The sequence below is a fragment of the Bos indicus x Bos taurus genome, chromosome 22 (genome assembly GCF_003369695.1).
Source record: "Bos indicus x Bos taurus breed Angus x Brahman F1 hybrid chromosome 22, Bos_hybrid_MaternalHap_v2.0, whole genome shotgun sequence".
Taxonomy (NCBI): Eukaryota; Metazoa; Chordata; class Mammalia; order Artiodactyla; family Bovidae; genus Bos; species Bos indicus x Bos taurus.
Window position 1 is genome coordinate 2,384,214 of NC_040097.1, and position 16,365 is coordinate 2,400,578.

The 16,365-nt window shown below is 60.5% G+C and overlaps 1 protein-coding gene across 2 annotated transcripts in view; it reads left to right on the top strand.

The window, feature by feature from the left end:
* FBLN2 (fibulin 2) overlaps positions 1 to 16,365 on the top strand; it is a 67,931-nt gene that overhangs the window by 12,473 nt on the left and 39,093 nt on the right. For both annotated transcript variants that reach the window (XM_027522767.1, XM_027522768.1), the window contains exon 2: positions 8,387 to 9,675. In XM_027522767.1, coding sequence (XP_027378568.1) covers positions 8,442 to 9,675 — 1,234 coding nt within the window. In that variant the 5' untranslated portion in view covers positions 8,387 to 8,441. The remainder of the gene's footprint in view (positions 1 to 8,386; positions 9,676 to 16,365) is intronic.

The window sequence follows — 16,365 nt, forward strand, 5'->3', positions numbered from 1 at the left end:
GTTGATGGACGCCTGGGTTACTTTTCCCTTTTGGCTGGCGTGAATGATGCTGTTGTGAACATCTGTGTGCAAAGACTATTTTCAGGACACGTGTTGTGGTGGTTCAGTCGCTCAGTCGTGCCCGACTCTTTCTGACGCCATGGACTGCAGCACACCAGGCTTCTCTGTCCTTCACCATCTTTCGGGGTTTGTTCAAACTCATGTCCGTTGAGTCGACATTTTAGGACATTACTTCTTACCTTTCTGAGCCTGGGGTGATCCCAGCCCAAATTATATAGAAAGTAAAGCTGGGTTTGGGGGAGTTTCTTGGATTAGGCTCCCTGACCTGCTCCTGTGCACACGCACACGTGTGTGCGTCTGTGTGTGGCAGAGCCTGTGGTCCCCGCTGGCGCCCAGGCTGCTGCTCCTCCTGGCTCACGCCGGCACCCTCTCCAGACACTCACCCTTGGCCAACCGGTGTTGCTCCCCACCCCGCCCCGCCCCCGCCTCAGGCCCAGGAGGTGATCTCCCGCTGGCGTCCCTCCGCCATCGTCAGCAGGTGGCCCTCAGACGTGCCTGATGGGGGTGAGCCCTGGGCGCTCCCCGTGGGGTCAGGCAGGTGTCAGACTTCGGCCGAGACGGCACCGTTGCCGTCGTGTCCCCTTTTCTCTTCTCCCAAGGGTTCTTCCAGGGAGAACCACCCTTCTTCCCGTGCTCAGAACCCATCTCAGGCTCTGCTTCTGGGAGGCACCAGCGTGCTCAGAACCCATCTCAGGCTCTGCTTCTGGGAGGCACCAGCGTGCCACTCCCGCTTTCCCTCCCTTGCTTGTGTGTCTCGTGTGGCTGCGCGGATGATGTCGGATTCTCAAACCGTTGACCTTCCAGGCCGCCCGGGTAGGAGCGGGCTCCTTGGTTGTTGTTCAGTCTCTCAGTGGTGTCTGACTCTTTGCAACCGCATGGACTGCAGCACGCCAGGCTTCCCTGTCCTTCACTGTCTCCTGGAGCTTGCTCAAACTCATGTCCCTCGAGTCGGTGATGCCATCCAGCCATCTCATCCTCTGTTGCCCCTTCTCCTCATGCCCTCAATCTTTCCCAGCATCAGGGTCTCTTTCAGTGAGTCGCTCTTTGCATCAGGTGGCCAAAGTATTAGAGCTTCAGCTTCAGCATCAGTCCTGGAATTCCAATGTATATTCATGGTTAATTTCCTTTGGGAATGACTGGTTGGATCTCCTTGCAGTCCAAGGGACTCTCAAGAGTCTCCTCCAACACCACAGTTTGAAAGCATCATTTCTTCAGCACTCAGCCTTCTTTGTGGTCCACCTCTCACGTCTGTACCTGACTGCTGGAAAAACCACAACTTTGACTATACAGACCTTTGTTGGCAAAGTGACATCTCTGGTTTTTAATATGTTCTCTAGGTTTCGAGGCTCCTTGGAGTGGACTTCTTGGAGTGGGCACGATTCCCCAGCTTCCACTTAGAGAAGAGACAGTTCCTAGCCCAGAACACTAGGTGGTTCAGAACTCTAGGCGGGAAGAAGCAGGGACCGCCCCCCCCCCCCGCCCCCCGCCCGCCCCCCGGGACTCTCTCGCCTGTGTTTAGACAGGAGAGGCCTGGGAGGGTTCCAGGAGACAGAAACGGGGTGCCGGGGGGAGCCCCGTGATGCCGATGGACAGCGAGCGTGGCCCCGCCGTGGACCACTGAGGCCCTGCCGTCAGGCCCAGCTTCAGATTTTCCTAGAGAAATTGGAAATCCAGGTTGACTGTAAAATGTTCTGATTTTCTGTGTCATAACATTAAATCGATTCTATAAATTAGTAACAGTGCAACGTTAATAACAGCAACTAATTTCAGAAGCACCGTGTGGGTTCTAAACACACCCCTTGGACAGACGGTGGGGTGGCTGGTCGGCACTCACCCTCTGCTTGGACTTGGGGGCAGCGGGCAGCGGTCTGGACAGGCTTCTGGGAGATGCTGGGGCCAGCGCTGCTCTGTGAGGTGGCGGCCAGCAGGCCAGGTGGTCCCGATTGCTCGCGTGCTTGTAACTGGTGTGTCTACAAGGGTCCTGAGTGTTTATTTCCCTTCTGTCATCCCCAGCTGCTTGAGAGCCTCAGCGTTTGGCTGTGTCTGCCTTGGGTTTAAAAGAAAGATGCCTCACAGATATTTTTAAAGTTTTGAAGCCACACCAGCGTCAACCTGAGACTTTGTTCTCGTCTGGGGTTGCCCAGTAAAGATGTAGGATGCCCAGTTACGTTGGAATTTCAGAGAAAGGATGGAATAAGTATCTCCCAAATATCGCACAGGACTGACTTAGTACCAAACAATCATGCCTTGTTTATCTGAAATTCCTCTGTAACTGCCTGTCTTGTATTTTTATTGGCCAGCTCTGGCAAGCCTGTTCTTGTCAGAATCAGAAGGCTCAGCGAGCTGGAGAAAGGAAGAATTCCCTTATCTTGTGAGTTTCTGTCTGTCACATGAGGCCAGACCCCACGCTCAGGAGTGGAGGCTTGGTAGTGGCGATGAGTCGGTGCCCCATGTGGGGGGCACCAGGGTGGCTTTGCCAGCTCAGAGAGTATGAACCCGGGGCTTCTGTGGACGGGTGTGCTGTAGTCCGTTTATGGGGGTGGGGGTCATCTGAATGGAGGAACATGTGTCTGTGTTTGGGGGGGAGCTCGCAGCCGGGCAGGGAGGGCAGTGGAGGTGTGGTCAGCGTCATCAGCCCCCCGTTCCCTGGGTGCCCTGTGGATGTGGGGCTGTGGGACAGTAGGCATGTCTCCCTGGGCACCCTCGGAAGACAGCCTTGCTGAGCGAGCCCCGGCCCTGCCCTGCCCACACCCCACTTGTGAGACCCTGGCCCCGGGGCTGCATCAGAACCCCTCCCTGGCAGAGCTGTGGTCAGCCCAGGCCAACCCACCTCTCCACTGCTGCCCCGAGCCTGCCCTGGGTCCACAGGGCGGGACGCCCCCAGCCGAAGGCATCTCCCATCTTCCTTCCTGTCTAAAGGCCTCTTGTTTTTGCCTCTTGGTGATGGAGCATGAGGCCCCGAGAGGATGCCCATCACTGGCCATCGCCGCGGGCTGCAGATCCCTTGGGAGGACCCCGTGGATCAGGAGAGCCTGGCGCCCGCCCTGCACGCACGAATGCCCCTTTCTCGGTGTCCGCTCCAGGGCTCACGTAGGCTGCTGGCACTGTGACAGTCGTAGTCTTATTATCATCAGCGTGCATGCCTTCCTTACCCAGCTTGGCTCATCTGTGGGTGTCGGGAGAGCCTGGGGGAGCCTCTGCATCTCCGTGGTCCCCAATGAGCCCCTACCTCGGGCCCGGCACCCCCCAACCTAGGCCCAGCCACAGGCCCTGGGCAGTCCGCCACAGGGTCTCCGTGTGTCCCCCAACTCTCTGGCTGCAGGAGGTCAAGAACCCTTTCTCAGCCCCTCCCCTCGTGATTCCTCTTTTTAGATCGGAAGGGGGGGCCCTCTGTAGAAGCCTATAGAAGAAACATTTGGGGGGCTCTGTCCGGCAGGGGCCCTGGGAGAACAGCAGTGGGCACCCCCTGGAACAGGGTGTTTGGATCCGAGAACCAGCCGTGTAGAGATCGTGCCCTCCCAGTCCTGTCTCGAGTGCAGGTTCCCAGTCGGCTTGCTTGTCTCCGGGGGCGGGGAGCTCCCTCTGCTCCCTGCAGCCTGGTCTGTCTCTGACCCAGAGGGGCTGCCTTTGTTCCCCCATCTCTGTGGTTTGTCATGTGGATCTTGGGCCTCCTTGCTGGGGGGTCTTCTACCCGCCTGAGGTGGGCCGTGGGGGTCAGCCCTCGCCCAGGGACGCCCTGGCTTCTGGCCCCACTGCGCACTTGCTCCTGTCCTCACCTGCATCCTTACCGTCCTCACCTGGACCGTCCCCGGGCTTCTCAAACTCAGCCTGGCCCAGTCTCCCCAGCACGTCGTGACCCTCCTCCATGGAAGCCCCAGCTCCATCCATCCTTCGACTTTCGGGCCCAGACCTCCGCTTCTCCTGGACTCCTTACCCCCCATCCTCTCCCACCACCCATCATTTGCCCAGCTTCCTGCTCTCAACACGGCAGCAGAGAAGCCCTTTAAGTCGAGGATCCTGTCGGATCGTTCCAGGCTCTGGGGCTCATTGGCCATTAGCACCCTGGCCCTTGCTCGCTGGGCTCCACCATGGTGGGTAGACCCTGCGGGTGGTGGGGAGCCCCTCTCCCCTTCCCCGGTCCTGCCTCCGGCCCCTTGCACTCGCCGTCTCTGCGTCTGCTGTGCTTTGCCTCCCGAGAGGGCCGGGGCTCAGGCCTCCGCTCACATGTCGCTTCCTCAGAGAAGCCTTGCCCGACTCCCCTGGCTGACACAGCCTCTCCCCTGCCCCGGCCTCTTCCTGTCCCATTTCCTGGCTTTCATTCATTTACGTCTCCATTGTCCTCACGGCCGCCTGGCGTTCAGTAATCTCCGGAGTCCCTGTGGGCTGGCACCCGCCTCCCCACACTGGGGCCACAGCGTTGGCGGAACAAGCCGCGTTCTGCAGGGCGCCGGCTTGGGGGGCTGTGCCCTCAGCCCCTGGCTGATGGGCTGCGGGTGCTGGCTGCTCCTGCTGCTCTGTGGCCGCCGCGCCATCACCGCCCTGCCGGCCAGGCCCTTGTGCCACCGTCGTGTCCTCCCGCATTGTCCCACGCTTCTCCCGTGTTCTCTCATCGTGTTCTCTCATCGTGTTCTCTCGTGTTCTCTCATCGTGTTCTCCCGTGTTCTCTCATCGTGTTCTCTCACGTTTCTCCCGTGTTCTCTCCTGGTGTTCTCCTGTGTTATCTCGTGTTCTATCTTGGTGTCCTCCCGTGTTCTCTCATCATTTTTCCCGTGTTCACTCATCGTTTCTCCCGTGTTCTCTCATGGTGTTCTCCTGTGTTCTCCCGTGTTCTCTCATGGTGTTCTCCTGTGTTATCTCGTGTTCTCTCATGGCGTCCTGTGTTTTTTCGTGTTCTCTCACGGTGTTCTCCCATGTTCTCTCATCATTTCTCCCATGTTCGTTCATTGTTTCTCCCCTGTTCGCTCATCGTGTTCTCTCATGGCGTTCTCCCGTGTTCTATCTTGGTGTCCTCCTGTGTTCTCCCATGTTCTCTCATCATTTCTCCTGTGTTCACTCATCGTTTCTCCCGTGTCCTCTCATGATGTTCTCTCATGTTCTCTCACAGTGTTCTCCCATGTTCTCTCATCATGTCTCCCATGTTCGCTCATCGTGTCTCCCGTGTTCGCTCACGGTGTTCTCTTGTGTTCTCCCGTGTTCTCTCATGGTGGTGTGTGTTTTTTCGTGTTCTCTCAGGGTGTTCTCCCATGTTCTCTCATCATTTCTCCCATGTTCGTTCATTGTTTCTCCCGTGTTCACTCATCATGTTCTCTCATGGTGTTCTCCTGTGTTATCTCGTGTTCTCTCATGGTGTCCTCCCGTGTTCTCTCATCATTTTTCCCGTGTTCACTCATCGTTTCTCCCGTGTTCTCTCGTGATGTTCTCTCATGTTCTCTCACGGTGTTCTCCCATGTTCTCTCATCGTGTCTCCCGTGTTCTCTCATGGTGTTCTCTTGTGTTCTCTCATGGTGTTTTCCTGTGTTTTTTCGTGTTCTCTCACGGTGTTCTCCCGTGTTCTCTCATTGTTTCTCCCGTGTTCGCTCATTGTTTCTCCCGTGTTCACTCATCGTGTTCTCTCATGTTGTTCTCTTGTGTTCTCTCATGGTGTTCTCCCATGTTCTCTCATCATGTCTCCCGTGTTCTCACATCGTTTCTCCCATGTTCTCTCGTGCTCTCTTATGGTGTTCTCCTGTGTTCTCTTATGTTCTCATGATGTTCTCCTGTGTTCTCTCACGGTGTTCTCCCGTGTTCTCTCATCGTTTCTCCAGTGTTTGCTCATCGTGTCTCACGTGTTCTCTCATGGTGTTCTCCTGTGTTCTCTCGTGTTCTCTCATGGTGTTCTCCTGTGTCCTTTCGTGTTCTCTCACGGTGTTCTTCATAGTGTTCTCTCGTGTTCTCTCATCGTTTCTCTCATAGTGTTCTCTCATCGTGTCTCCCGTGTTCTCTCATGATGTTCTCCTGTGTTCTCTCGTGTTCTCTCATGGTGTTCTCCTGTGTTCTCTTATGTTCTCATGATGTTCTCTCCTGTTCTCTCATGGTGTTCTCCTGTGTTCTCTCGTGTTCTCTCATGGTGTTCTCCTGTGTTCTTCCGTGTTCTCTCATGGTGTTCTCCTGTGTTCTCTTATGTTCTCATGATGTTCTCTCGTGTTCTCTCACGGTGTTCTCCCGTGTTCTCTCATCGTTTCTCCAGTGTTCGCTCATCGTGTCTCCCGTGTTCTCTCATGGTGTTCTCCTGTGTTCTCTCGTGTTCTCTCATGGTGTTCTCCTGTGTCCTTTCGTGTTCTCTCACAGTGTTCTTCATCGTGTTCTCTCGTGTTCTCTCATCGTTTCTCTCATAGTGTTCTCTCATCGTGTCTCCCGTGTTCTCTCATGGCGTTCTTCTGTGTCCTTTCATGTTCTCTCATGGTGTTCTCCCATCGTTTCTCCCTTCTTCTCCCATCGTTTCTCCCATGTTCGCTCATCGTGTTCTCTCATGTTGTTCTCCCGTGTTCTCCTGTGTCCTTTTGTGTTCTCTCATGGTGTTCTCCCGTGTTCTCTCATCGTTTCTCCTGTGTTCTTTCATGGTGTTCTCCCATGTTCTCTCGTTTCTTCCGTGTTCTCTCATCGTTTCTCCCGTGTTCTCATCGTGTTCTCCTGTGTTCTTTCATGTTCTCCCACATTCTTTCATTGTGTTCTCCCCAGCTCAGCCAGGAGGTGGGCAGCTTAAAGGCTGTTACCTCTTTATCTCTGTTATAAACGTAGTAAAGTGAAGTCCCTATCCTTATATTTCTTGGGTGTGAAATTTACAAACTTAAAGTACTAGCGATGTGGCTTCAATGTGTTCGTTTCTAGGTCAGAGAACTTTAGCAGTGACTGACAGCACAGCTCTGGGGCGGGGAGCGGGTGGAGGGGGACCCCTTGTCTCTGACCAGGAGCATGCGGCCCCGGGCAGGGCAGGCCTGTCCCCGAGTCACGGCAGGTCCCAGGGCCGTGGGACCAGTGACCTTTGTGAGGATGGAGGTGAGGGGACGAGTGAGGCCCTGTGAGAAGGTGACATTCGAGGAGCATGTAGAGGAGGCTGAGGAGGGGCTGCGGGGGTCACGTGAGGGCCCTGGAGGGCAGGTCGGGGCAGCTCCCACAGGGAATCCAGGCTGCTCCTTGCTGGCCGGGAAGCTGTGGGGTCAGCTGCTCTCAGAGCACACTGGCTTTGCAGAGAAAGGGATCGGGGGAGGGAGGCGGCAGGCGGCTTCCAGGCTACTGGTAGGGGGAGGGGAGTGTGCGGCTAGATGGAGGGGTTGGGCAGGGGTGGGTGGAGGGGGGCGGGCAGGGTGGATGGAGGGGGGCGGGCAGAGGCGAGTGGATGGAGGGGGGCGGGCAGGGTGGATGCAGGGGGTGGGCAGAGGTGGGTGGAGGGGGCGGGCAGAGGCGGGGAGCTCTTCACAGGGCCCCATGAATGCATGGCGTTGGCGTGTGTACATGTGTGCGCACGTGTGTGTGCGTGTGTGCAGGACAGTGAACGTGCAAGGCTGATTCTGCAAACGACAGTAACGTTTGCTGAGGAGGTTGGCAGAAGGCTGCCCTGCAGCTAAGCTTGCAGTCGTGGGGGGTCTGTTGGGGGTTGTTCCTGAGCCCTGGGACCTGAGGGCCGCAGTGGTGGGGGGCTTGTTTGCTGCGTGAGACCTGGGAGGGCCTGGTTCCTGCCCCGCGTCCACCTACCTGGCCGTGTCCTTCGGCTGGCCGCCCCGGGCCTGTGGGCGCGTGACTGGGGCTCAACCTGGATTTCGAGGGGGGAGATAAACTGGGTGCTGCCGTGTGCACGTGCCTGGGACCCTGTGTGCAAGACCACCCGTCGTGTCCCGGCACACGGGTGAGGCTTGGTGACACGGTGCTTATAACTGCCTGGAGGACTGTGGTGGGGCCTCTGCCTGGCCGTCACCCGCGTGCCTGTGGCCGTGTGCCCAGTGAACGCGTGTGACGTGTGTGTGTGTGTGTGTGTGTGCCTGCGGGACTAGGGGCAGAGGGTCCCACTCGGGGACGTGTCAGGAGGCGGGTGAGGGCGGGGGCCGTGGCCCTGAGCTGGGTGCTGGCGACCCTGTACATCACCCAGGTGAGAGTCGAGGTGACCTGTCTGTGCAGCGTCCGAGCAGGTGGGAGTGTGTGTGCGGGGATGTGGGGCGAGTTCCGTGTGTGAACGGAGACGGTGAGGCTGTCCAGACGTGCCCCCATGTGCTGGCATGTGTGCCGGGCGTGCACGCGAGTCCCCCCACCCCCACCATGCAGTGCTGACCCCTGTCCTTTCCGATTCCCCCAGGGCTTTGCGGGCGAGGACGGTCCGTCTGGAGGCTGCACGTGACCGGCTGCGGGGCATGGCACGGCTCGGGGAGCCCATGGGAGCCTGGCTGGCCCTGGCCCTGGCCCTGGCCCTGAGTCCCGGCGGTGCGGCAGCCCCGGGGCAGGACTGCACGGGCGTTGAGTGCCCGCCGCTGGAGAACTGCATCGAGGACGCGCTGGAGCCGGGGGCCTGCTGCGCCACGTGCGTGCAGCGGGGCTGTGCCTGCGAGGGCTACCAGTACTACGACTGCCTGCAGGGCGGCTTCGTGCGCGGCCGCGTGCCCGCCGGCCAGTCCTACTTCGTGGACTTCGGCAGCACCGAGTGCTCCTGCCCGCCGGGCGGCGGCAAGATCAGCTGCCAGTTCATGCCCTGCCCAGAGCTGCCACCCAACTGCATCGAGGCCGTGGTGGCGGCCGACAGCTGCCCACAGTGCGGCCAGGTGGGCTGCGTCCACTCCGGCCGCAAGTATGCCGCCGGCCACACCGTCCGCCTGGCGCCCTGCCGGGCCTGCCATTGCCCGGACGCAGGCGGTGAGCTCATCTGCTACCCGCTGCCCGACTGCCACGGAGACGCCGCCCCCGGGAACACCTCGGATGCCGAGGATGGGGACCCCGAGCGGCACTATGAGGACCCCTACAGCTACGACCAGGAGGTGGCCGAAGCGGAGGCCCTGGCGGGCGAGCTCCAGGCGGGCGCTGGGGGCCCAGCCGCTCTGGGAGGCGGGGGTCAGCCACCTTCGGCCCTCCAGGCCACTCTCTGGCCGGCAGCCCTCCCCAGGCCCACGGCAGCCGCCGCCCTGGGTCCCCCGGCCCCTGTGCAGGCCAAAGCCAGGAGAGTGACGGACGATGGTCAGGAAGACAGGGAGGTGCCAGCCGTCCAGGAGCAGCTGGCCGCAGGCGGCCCCCAGGGGCTGGACGGACGGCCCACGGCAGGCCCGATGCCGGCCCACCCTGTCCGGGAGGAGGGGGCCGAGGCCAGGGCTGGGGTGGAAGAGAACCTCATCCCTGACGTGCAGGCCACGCACCGCAGCGCTGGGCCCCCTCCCACGTTCAGCATGCCCAACATCCTCCTGACTGAGACCACGCAGGGCCCCCCCGAGGCCCCCACCGAGCCCAGTGCCCATGCCGCCCTGACCACACTTCAGCAGGAGACGGCCCGTGCTCCGCCTACCCAGGAGGTGCCCCAGCAGCCGGCTGGGCCCCGGTCCCGGCTGGAGGAGGAGGAGGACCCCAACTCCGTGCACTCTGTCCCGAGAGCTGGCCTCGAAGGTAAGACTCTTCCCTGGTTCCTCCCGGGATGCTCGACCAGTGGAGGGCGTCCTTGGGTCTTGGTGCTGGCCCAGGTCTGTGCTCAGCTGGAGGGGGGTTGGGGGGTCTGTGGCCGAGCCCCACCCCTCTGAGGGAGCCCTGGGAACCTGTTGTCTGGAGACCTCTCTCCACGGCAGGGAGTCCACGTCCTGTCCAGTCCTGGGTCGTTCGCTCTGAAAACCTTCAATGGGCATCAGCTGTGGGCAGGCCCTGCAGGACCCTAGGGAGGCAGCGTGGGCCCGGCTGGCCCTGGTCCATGGGCTATGAGCGGGCCACCCCTGGGCGGGGTCCAGGAGGGTTTCCTGGGGACGGGGGGCCCGTCTGTCCAGAGCTGTGGCCCTTGGCGGGTGTCCACAGTGTGCTGAGACTGAGACTGCAGGCCCCTGGCCCGGCGGCTCCTTCCCTGCATCCTGCTCCCAGTGGGCGGCACAGAACTCGCCCTCACCGAGTGCCTGCCCCACCTGTGGCTCGACCCCCACAAGCTGGGCTCCTGATTTTCAGCTCACCAGGTCGAGAGTGGAAAGGCGTGGTTCGTGGAAGCGGGTCGCATGGCGGGAGGTGGCGGGCTGCCACCAGGGCAGCGGGCTTCCGGGGGCTCCTCCTCACCCAGGCCCCTGGGCCTGCAGGAGGCGGGGAGCGTAATGAAGGCCACGTGTGCCCGAGCGGGCGGGCTCGCAGGCCTGCCTCCCGAGTCTGTGCCTGCAGCCTCCGGGGTTTCCAAAACAGACACGGCCCCCCGCCCCCTCTGCTTGCTGCCAGAGGCCTCTGTGGCTGTGGGCCTTGGAATCCTGGAGGCTTGCTTTGTTCTCGGGCGCCCCAGGTTTTTTCCTCTGCCTGGGCTTTCTCAGATGGTCTTTGGGGTGTGGCTGCCGCTGCAGTTGGCCGGGGAGTAGGGGCCCCTGACTCAGTGCCCCTCATCCCATCCGAGGGTTGTCCTGGCAGGGGCCCAGCGGAGGGCGCAGACAGGACGGGCTGGGTTTCTCGGTGCTCCTCTGGGGAGGGAGGTGTGGATGGTGGGGGGCGGGTGGGGTGAGGGTCAGTGGGACCCAGGAGTTTGGCCCTGGCCGCCTGAACAAGGACTGATGGCCGCCCATCACCCCATCATCTCGCCGCCGCCTCCTCCTCACCCTGACCCCTCTCCCTGACCCCTGACCCCTACCAGCTCTCCACCTGTAACTCAGGCGGGCACCACTTTGTGCCTCACTCTCTCCATCTATAAGCGCAGGGAAGGCCCTGCGTCGGGGGCGGGGAGGGTTCTGAGCATTAAATGAACTAACTCATTCAAGCTCGGGGAGGGGCTCAGCACTGCTGAGTAACTAAAAACGCTCGCTTTGATTATTCACCCTCTGTTACTTGGTCTGCCCACTCAGTTTCTACAACAGACAAGTACAGAACAGCCTCTCTGCACCGGGGGTCGTGCTGGTGAAACTGAGTGGGCACAGCCTCTGCCCTTCGTGGTCTGGTGGGGGCAGAGGGCATGCGTGGATGGGCACACGGAATTATTTGTGGTCGCCACCATGCACACAGCGTGGGGGGCGGTGGGGGAGGCCTGGTGGGTGGGGGTCAGGGGTCTGATGGCGCGTCGCTGGGGCAGCCAGGGCCTCGGTGCCCTCTGGCGTGGGGGGCGGTGGGGGAGGCCTGGTGGGTGGGGGTCAGGGGTCTGATGGCGCGTCGCTGGGGCAGCCAGGGCCTCGGTGCCCTCTGGCTGCTTTTGCAGGGGGTGGCTGGGGGATCCCGAGGGAAGGAGGGCCCTTGGGTGAAACTGGGGAGCTGGTAGCTTGGTCCTGCTTGCCCATGGGACCTGCTGAGAGGTGGGTCACAGGGCGGAAATGCCCCTTGGCCACGCTGCCGTGGCAGCCCGGGCCTGGAGAAGGTGGTTGCCAGCCATCGCCCCAGGCCCCACTCGGGCAGGGTTCCGAGTCTTGCCAGGGTTCCCGGCTGCCTCTGGGCGTGTCCAGATGGAACCTGACGGAAGTCACATGCCTGACTCCCCCGCGGGGAGAGGGGCTCTGACGTCTCCTGTCACTCGGGGGCTTCTACCGCTGGGCTGGCAGGATGGAGGGACCCGGGGACCACCCCACCCCGCCCCCCTGAGCACAAGGGCGGGAACCTGGGGTCAGGGTGGCCCAGCTAGAGGCAGCCCCCTCCCCAGAAAAGGACCCCAGTGAAACCTGCAGGCCCCGGGACCCTGTGGGAGGAGGAGCACCCCCGCCCCCGTCGGGACTTTACATCCCTGGATTCTGCTGGGCAGGGGTGTTTGAGTGGCTCGACGTCCAGTTAATAGAGAAGCTTTGACGTTGAGATAGCTGGATGCAAACTGCAGACCCCGTATCACGCTCGAGGCCTATTTTTGCACCGTCGTAAGCTCTCTGAGATCAGAGGCCCTTTCAATCGTCACAGCCGCCCCCTCGGTACACGGTGGAGGAATTGGGGCTGCTTCCCCACAGACACACGTGCAGGAAGTGGTGAGCCCACCTCACCCCCCATTTCTCCACGTCTTCACCCCAACAATCACTTCCGGTGCCCAGCCTGCCTGAGGGCTGTGATGCATGCCAGATGTCCCCCACACCCAGTGTGGCCTTGTCGCCGGGACCGTATAGTTCAGCAGAAGAGAAAACCCCTGCGTCGTGGGAGTGCAGCGGATGTGCTCTGCGGGCCTGTCCAGGGGAGCTGACATCCCTGGAGATCAGGGAGGGCTCCCTGGAGGGAGGGCTCCCTGGAGGAAGGGCTGTTTGAGCAGGAGGAGCTTTTGACCGGGTGGCAGTGGGGATCAGAGAGTGCGTCTGGCAGAGGCCACAGCAGGTACAGAGGCCCTGCAGGTGGAGAGGAGGTTGGGTTGGAATGAGGCTGTGTGGCTGGGGTGAGAAGAGGCCTGGGAGGGGCAGGAACTGGGCCCAGGGCAGCAGCGTTACCCTCAGCACGAAGACTGGGGCCTTTCCCCAGGGGCAGGGGGCGCCCCTGCTGGTGTGAGGCAGGAGCTGGTACAGTCTTACTTGGGTCATGGAATGCTTCCTCCGGGTGCAGGGGGCAGAACGTGGGGCCTTCAGCGTCTGGGGTTCTCCAGGGTCCCCCAGAGTCCCCGGGTTGTGGGTCCAGGCAGCAGAGAGACCCGCCCAACCTCTGCCTGGTCCCTGGACGATTGCCGCAGACCGTCCTCTCTGCTGTCCTCTCCAGTCCAGGCATGTGGGAGATTTAAACTCGCGCCGGGTCTGAGAGGTCCCCGAGCACGGCCAGGGGACCCGAGGGAGCCGGGCTGGAAACCCGGACAGCTGAGCCCACGTCCTGTGCGAGAGCGCCTGGCTCCTGGAGTGGCCTGGAGAGGGGGTGTCCCCCCGCCCCCCACGCCGAGCTCACAGGCAGGCCAGGTAGCCCTGCCCCAGCCCACGGCTGCTGGGAGCAGACCAGGGACCCAGGCCTCCCCCGGCCCCTGCCCGTCCACGCTGAGTCCTCGGGCAAAGCTCGGCCTCGCTCCTCGTGTGACCTGAGGCCTGGGATGCCACCTTTCTGAGCCCCAGGCTCCTCACTGACCCCGCACAGCTGGGCCGGCCCTGCTCTGTCTTGTTTTGTTCAGTCACTCGGTCGTGTCCGACCCTTTGTGATCCCTTGGACTGCAGCACGCCAGGCTTCCCTGTCCTTCACCACCTCCCGGAGTTTGCTCAAACTCCTGTCTGTCGAGTCGACGACACCGCCAGCTGTCTCACGCTCTGTCTGCTGTTGGGCTGAGGGTGCACGCCCGTGTCACGGGTTAGTGTCTTTCTGGAAAGCACCTTCGTAAGCCCTCGAGTTTTGCTGCAACGTTTAGAAGACGTAACGTGAACACGAGCTTCCTGGCTTTTGTGAAATCGGCAGCTGTGGGCCTGCCAGGCGCATGAGTCCTGGGGCAGCTGCCGGGGGACCTGAGGAGGGGCTGCCTGCCCGTCGGGGTGCAGGGGGGCAGCTGGACTGTCCTGGGCTGGTTCCCCTTGCTTTCGTCACTGGCTCGGCCCCAGTTGGCAGCTGGGTGGTGGATGGGTCCTCTGCAGGGGGTGCCTGTCAGGGCACTGAGATGTCCTGTGTGGTGACCTTGGGAGGGTCTGTGTGGTCCTTCTATTCCATGGAAGAGGAACTGGGATTCTGAGAGTGGAGGGGATGGCAGTGCTTTTCTAGAGGTCGTAGTAGAGCTGAGCAGGGGGCCCTCGTCTTCCAGGCGCGGGGTGGGCTCACAGCTCCCATGGGGCACCAGGGCAGGAAGGGGTCCCCGGCTTTGGCTGCCCGCAGAGCCTATGGCACTTGGAGGAAAAGGGCGCATTTCACAGCCGCTCCCCATAGTGAAGGTCTGGCCTGAGGGGGGTTTCTTGGCTTTAGAAAAACAGTTTCCTTCCTTCCTGCCTCCCTCCCTCCCTTCCTTCCTAGACAGCTTTATGAGACATTGTTCGTGCACCAGTAAATCCTCCCATTTAAAGCGTACAATTCAGTAGGTTTTGTCAGGGTCATGAAAACATCATCAGAATCGAATTCTAGAACACTCTGATCACCCCAGAAAGAAGCCCCATGTCAGTAGCAGCCACCTCCGGCTTCCTCTTCCCAGCCCCCAGCAGGCTCGGGTTTAGTCGCCATCCGCATGGATTGCATGTGCTGGACGTTCCTGGACGTGCAATCACAGAGTACGTGGCCTTTGGGGACTATCCCTGGTTAGTTACTCAGCGTGACTCTGTGGAGTTTCCTTCTGTTGCAGCATGAATCAGGGCTGCATTCCTTCTCGTGGCGGGCATTCCAGCGCGTGGATGGGCCACGTCCCCGGTTAGTTACTCAGAGTGACTGTGGAGTTTCCTTGTGTTGCAGCATGAATCGGGGCTGCATTCCTTCTCGTGGCGGGCATTCCCGCGTGTGGATGGGCCACGTCTTTGTTTGTTCATGTGCCAGGTGATGAAGTTGGCACCTTTCAGCTACTGTGAGTGCCACTGCTCTTGCGTTCACTACCTATCTTTGAGTGGACGTGTATTCCTATCTTTGGGGAACGTACCCAGGAACGTAGTATTGCTGGGTCGTCTGGTAACTCTTTGTAACTGTCAGATGAAACACCGAACTGTTAACCCACAGCGGCTGCCCCACTATCTTCACCAGCACTTGTTATTGTTTGTATTTTTTTAAAAATGTGTATTTAGTTTTTCAGTTTTTGGCTCTGCTGGGTTTTAGTTGTAGCCTATGGGACCTGGTTCCCCAACCGGGAATTGAACCCCAGCCCCCTGCGTTGGGAGCCCAGAGTCTTAACCACTGGACCACCAGGCAGGCAGTCCCTGTCTGCCTTTTTGAATGTGATGTGTTGAAGTGTTAGGTGATACCTCACTGCGGGTTTCACTGGCGGTTCCCTCAAGGCTAGTGACGCTGAGCTCCTTTTCTCAAGTTTAGACAGCCCTGAATACGCACATCCGCGTTCCGTTAGCCATCAGAGCGGTGCCATCATCACCGACACGTGGTTTCTAGAAGGTTCCACCGCCTACTTGTAGGAGAAGGGGCAGGCAGGAAGGGGGCCGCCAGTGTTGTTTGGAAAGTACCTTGACCCCGTGGGTCCCTGGCTCAGTCTCAGGGACCGCAGGACGTGGGAGCACGCCCGGGAACCACAGGTTCCCACGTGTGTTGGGGGTGTGCACTCGCTTTCACAGATCCAGCGTCGTGCGTGCACCTTTCTGTCCTCTGCGTTCCTCTGTGCACAGCCCACCCTGGGGCTCTCCCTGTCGGCACGTGGGGAGGAGCTCTGCTCCCTGCACGCCCCCGCAGTCGCTCACTGTCCCTGCTGGCGGACGCTCGGTTGTCTCCATTGCCTCAGTGAGCGTCTTCCCGTCATGGCAGGAAGTTGTCGGGTCCGTGTCCACCTGGGTTTCTCTCTTTTCTCTTGGTGAGACGTTTAGCCGATATGATCAGGAGGCCCTCTCAGAAGCGTGCGTGTGTGCGCGCTCCCAGTCACCAGCTGTGCCCCACTCTGCCACCGCTGCTCCAGGGCATCCTCCTGACCCAGGGATTGAAACTCTGTCCCCTGTGTCCCTGTGTCCCCTGCCTTGGCAGGCATGTTCTTCCCACCGCGCCCCCTGGGCAGCCTCAGAAGCTTGCAGCTCAGTGAGACATCTCAGAAGTGAACGCCCGTGTGCCCAGCACCCAGATCATGAGGCAGCATCCCGAGATGAGCAGGCTCCCCTCGTCTGTGCCCATCCCCAGATGCTGCCCTGACCGCAAACAGCTCTGGGCGTTTTGTGAACGGGGCCGTGTAGTCCTTAGCAGCAGCAGCAGCAGCAGCCTGCTCTCTGGGGTGGCGACTTGCGCTCAGCACAGCACTTCATGTCCACATGTTGTGGGTGCCGTGGTGGGTCCTTTTTGTGGTTGAGAGCTGGTCCATGGTGAGGACAGACCCTGGTTGGTGGTTCCTTCTCCTGAAGGGCTGTGGGCTTTTTTCCAGTTTGGACCCTTTGGAGGAGGGCTGCTGTGCTCACGCCACTCCATGTTTTGATGACTGCCTACACGCTTTTCTCCAGGGAGGCGCCAGCCGGCTGCCATGGGCTCTGCTGGCGACCACGGGGTGTGTCCTTCTAACCGGTGCCTGCCAGCTCCCCTGCACTGATGGTACCAGACAGTACTCACACCTGCCGTGTACAGGAATGCCTGTTTCCCTAGGTTACT